The sequence below is a fragment of the Uranotaenia lowii genome, chromosome 2 (assembly GCF_029784155.1).
Source record: "Uranotaenia lowii strain MFRU-FL chromosome 2, ASM2978415v1, whole genome shotgun sequence".
Classification (NCBI taxonomy): Eukaryota; Metazoa; Arthropoda; class Insecta; order Diptera; family Culicidae; genus Uranotaenia; species Uranotaenia lowii.
The window spans coordinates 311,285,276-311,288,519 of record NC_073692.1 but is presented as its reverse complement, the minus strand read 5'-3'; the positions used below and the strand labels follow the sequence as shown (position 1 = coordinate 311,288,519).

General features: G+C 37.1%; 1 protein-coding gene across 1 annotated transcript in view; it reads left to right on the top strand.

The window, feature by feature from the left end:
- The first annotated feature begins 619 nt into the window (after positions 1-619).
- LOC129742875 (uncharacterized) overlaps positions 620-3,244 on the top strand; it is a 19,865-nt gene continuing 17,240 nt past the window's right edge. Inside the window, exon 1 of the mRNA XM_055734820.1 lies at positions 620-634. Coding sequence (XP_055590795.1) covers positions 620-634 — 15 coding nt within the window. The remainder of the gene's footprint in view (positions 635-3,244) is intronic.

Below are 3,244 nucleotides of genomic sequence, written 5' to 3'. Positions count from 1 at the left end.
GAGGTTTAGTCTTCGCAAGAGCTCCACATATTTGAACATGGCGTCACACGAATGCACCTAATCATCAGCCAGACGAAGTGGACTGCTTCCAAAAGCTGGTTTATTTAAGTGTCTATACCTACTAATCCACAATCCACAACTGCAACTGCAGCTGGAAAAATGCATTCGATTTTGGAAGATTTTTTTTCCTAAGATTTTTGGCAATATTTAAATATCTTTCCAGACACTTTTTTCTGGATGACACTTTCATGGGAGTTTTCAGTCATGAGTAAATTATTAAATCCTATTATGCACGCTGCGAGCTGCACAATCTTAATTTTATAATATGTTAATCTGAAAATGAGTTCTAAAAATAAAAGTTGCTAATTTATGCCAAAAAAGTGGGATGCTTTCAACGTTATACAAATTGTCAATTCTTAAGATTTTTTATTCGCCGAAAGATTCTAACGGATTAAAAAAAAGTTGTTCGACCTTGGTCCGGCGAGACGCTACACCGCGTATGAATGCTTGAAGCGTTCCGTTCGCGAGTAACTACCCCTCAAATAGAACCGGTTCAAATCTGTTTGCTTTGCACCCATTTGTCTACCGAGCGCATGTAACTGGATTTATGTCACTTGACATGTGCCACGAGCGAGTGAGTATCCGGTTGATGATGCCGCTGTCTGTCATTAAATGGCCGACGACTAACAGTTCAGAAAATATGGTTTGTTGTCACTTAGCGCCTTTTTTTACCGGTTTTAGTATAATGCCTTCGAGGAAGCTGTGCGGCCGGTCGGGATCATCTCGTTGATGAACTTCTTGGGATGCGGAAACCAGCACCGTTAGAGGCAGAGGCACGAACTTTGTGGAGGTGTGTCTTCCGTTTCGCTTTTGTCCGTTTTGCAGGTAACATTGTTGAGTTTTTATTTATTGCCTTCATACATTCGATATGGTTAGTCATTCTTATGAACTGTTGATGAATGGCAAGACTTCAATTAGCTTTGAAAACTGCTATCTAAATGTCAACCACTTGAACGAAGGAGGAGATTTTTTTTTTGACACCTAATAAGAAGCTTCTATAAGAGGGATGTTGCCCTTTACCAAACTGTCATCATAAAAGTATTAATCTAATAAATTTGTCTCAATTCATATGTACTTACGCTTATCCTACAGTTCTATAGCCGAAAAATCATCACCAGCGTCGTTATTCATTCCAATGCATCGTTCAATCGTGAATCAAATTCCAGGCCCCAAGAGCACGGGTCGTCTCAATCTGACCCTTCCGGTCTCAACTGGAAACCCGCTCACTAGCCATCTTTCATCAGTTCTCAATCATCAAGCCTTTACCTTAATGGGTTGTAATAATGGTAGCCGCACACAGGGGTAAATGCAGCTGATAAGCGATCAAAATTATTCGCGGACAAACGGTAAACGATAGACATTTGATGTCTTCACAACATTTTCATATTTTTTGATAATCTATCGAAATTGAAAGAAAAAAGTGATTTTTTCATCTGGAAGGGAAATAAAAAAATATTTCCTAAGTTAATAAGTTTAGAAACTTGATGATTTTAAGAAACTTTGTTGAATACACATTCAAGATTGCATGAAAATCATAAAAGTTACGAGCATTTTGAAAATAATACAAATAATTTAGAGTTTTAATTTAATATCGTTTTTAGTATACGATCTATAAACTTGATATATTTGAGAAAGTTGTTCAAATTGTTAAGACACACAATTTTGTGGAACATGTCAAATACATATTTCAACTAAGAAAGGAGATATACTACAAAATATCTCAAACAATGACTTTTTTGAGTAAGTTATAACCTTAAGAGTTTGGCCGAGTTCGTTTAATTTTTTGAGTGGATTTTGTTGGTCAAGTTATTGGCTTTCCATTGATATATATTTAACATCAGTTTTGCACAGATGAAGCGCCGATGTGGTCTAGCATAAGGTTGCCAGAATTTTTTCAGCATGTATCCGGGCTGGACAAACCGGGCAGTTTTTATATAAAAACCTGGCAAAATCCGGGCACTCGATTTCAAATTGACGACCATAAATCCGGGCAAATTTTGACATAACTCAAAAATTCCTCAACAAAAATCAAGAAAAAACATAAAACAAAATGTTTTTTCGTCAAAACTCATCGATAGATTTTGAACCGTATTTTTGGCTTAAAAAAACCTTTCATGATTGTTTTTATAAAACTTGCTCAAAAAATTTCGTTGAGGAGGTGTTTGTTATTTTTTTTTGTTTAATTTGCCAAATAAAGTGAATAAATCCTGGCAAAACCCGGGCATTTTTCAATGAAATCCGGGAAACCGGGCTGGGCCGGACTGTTCTCATATTTAGTATCGAATATCCGGGCAAACCCGGATAAAACCGGGCAATCTGGCAACCTTAGTCTAGCAGATAGGCTGGCGTGAGTCTGGTTTTGGTATGCCAGGCGTGCTGGGTTCGATTCCCGGCATCGGCAAGAAAACTTTTGGGTTCGAATCCCATAAGTGGCCGACAGGTAAGATGTGTTTTCTCATATGACCGACTATATAATAAGAATGTTCAATCAGTTGCAAGCTGGCCAGGTATATACACGAGTGCGGAATACTTGTCGTAGATTCATAACACTGAAAATGTGATGTATCTTATACAGTTGCGAAACTTATTGTCTCGTTCTCCAAATAAGACTCACACATACACAAAAACACATTAATTACATGACAGTTCACACGAAGTCATGGTGTCGGGTATGTGGTGGTTTGCATTGAAGATGAGCCGAACTCATAATCTAAAGAATGTAATTCAGCGCATACGTTGGCGAAACTGCGATGAATCCGTGCACCCATGGTGGATTATCTACACTCAGAAAAGTACTATTGCCATAAGATTCTCTTGTGAAGTTGCCCCATAACAAAAATCATTGAAATTCATAACATTGTTTTATGGCGCGAATTATTTCTGAAGATGAACACCTACTTTAATGACAGGTTGTTATTTTTCATACGAGGGTCTTATAAAAACAGAATATGTCACGTTTGATGAGAATAATTCAAAACAATTGATTTTAAATACTTTTATTTTATTGTTCGGCTTATTTGTTAGAAATTATATGCATTATAGTCGCCATCAGCAGCACATCAATCCCAAACAAGTTGTTCGGCCGCATCCGGTCCTTTGACCTTGGGTTTTTTTTTCCGGTCATTGTGCTGAAAAGTAAAAAAAAACAAATTTCAGTTGACAAATACATATTTTCACAAAGAAA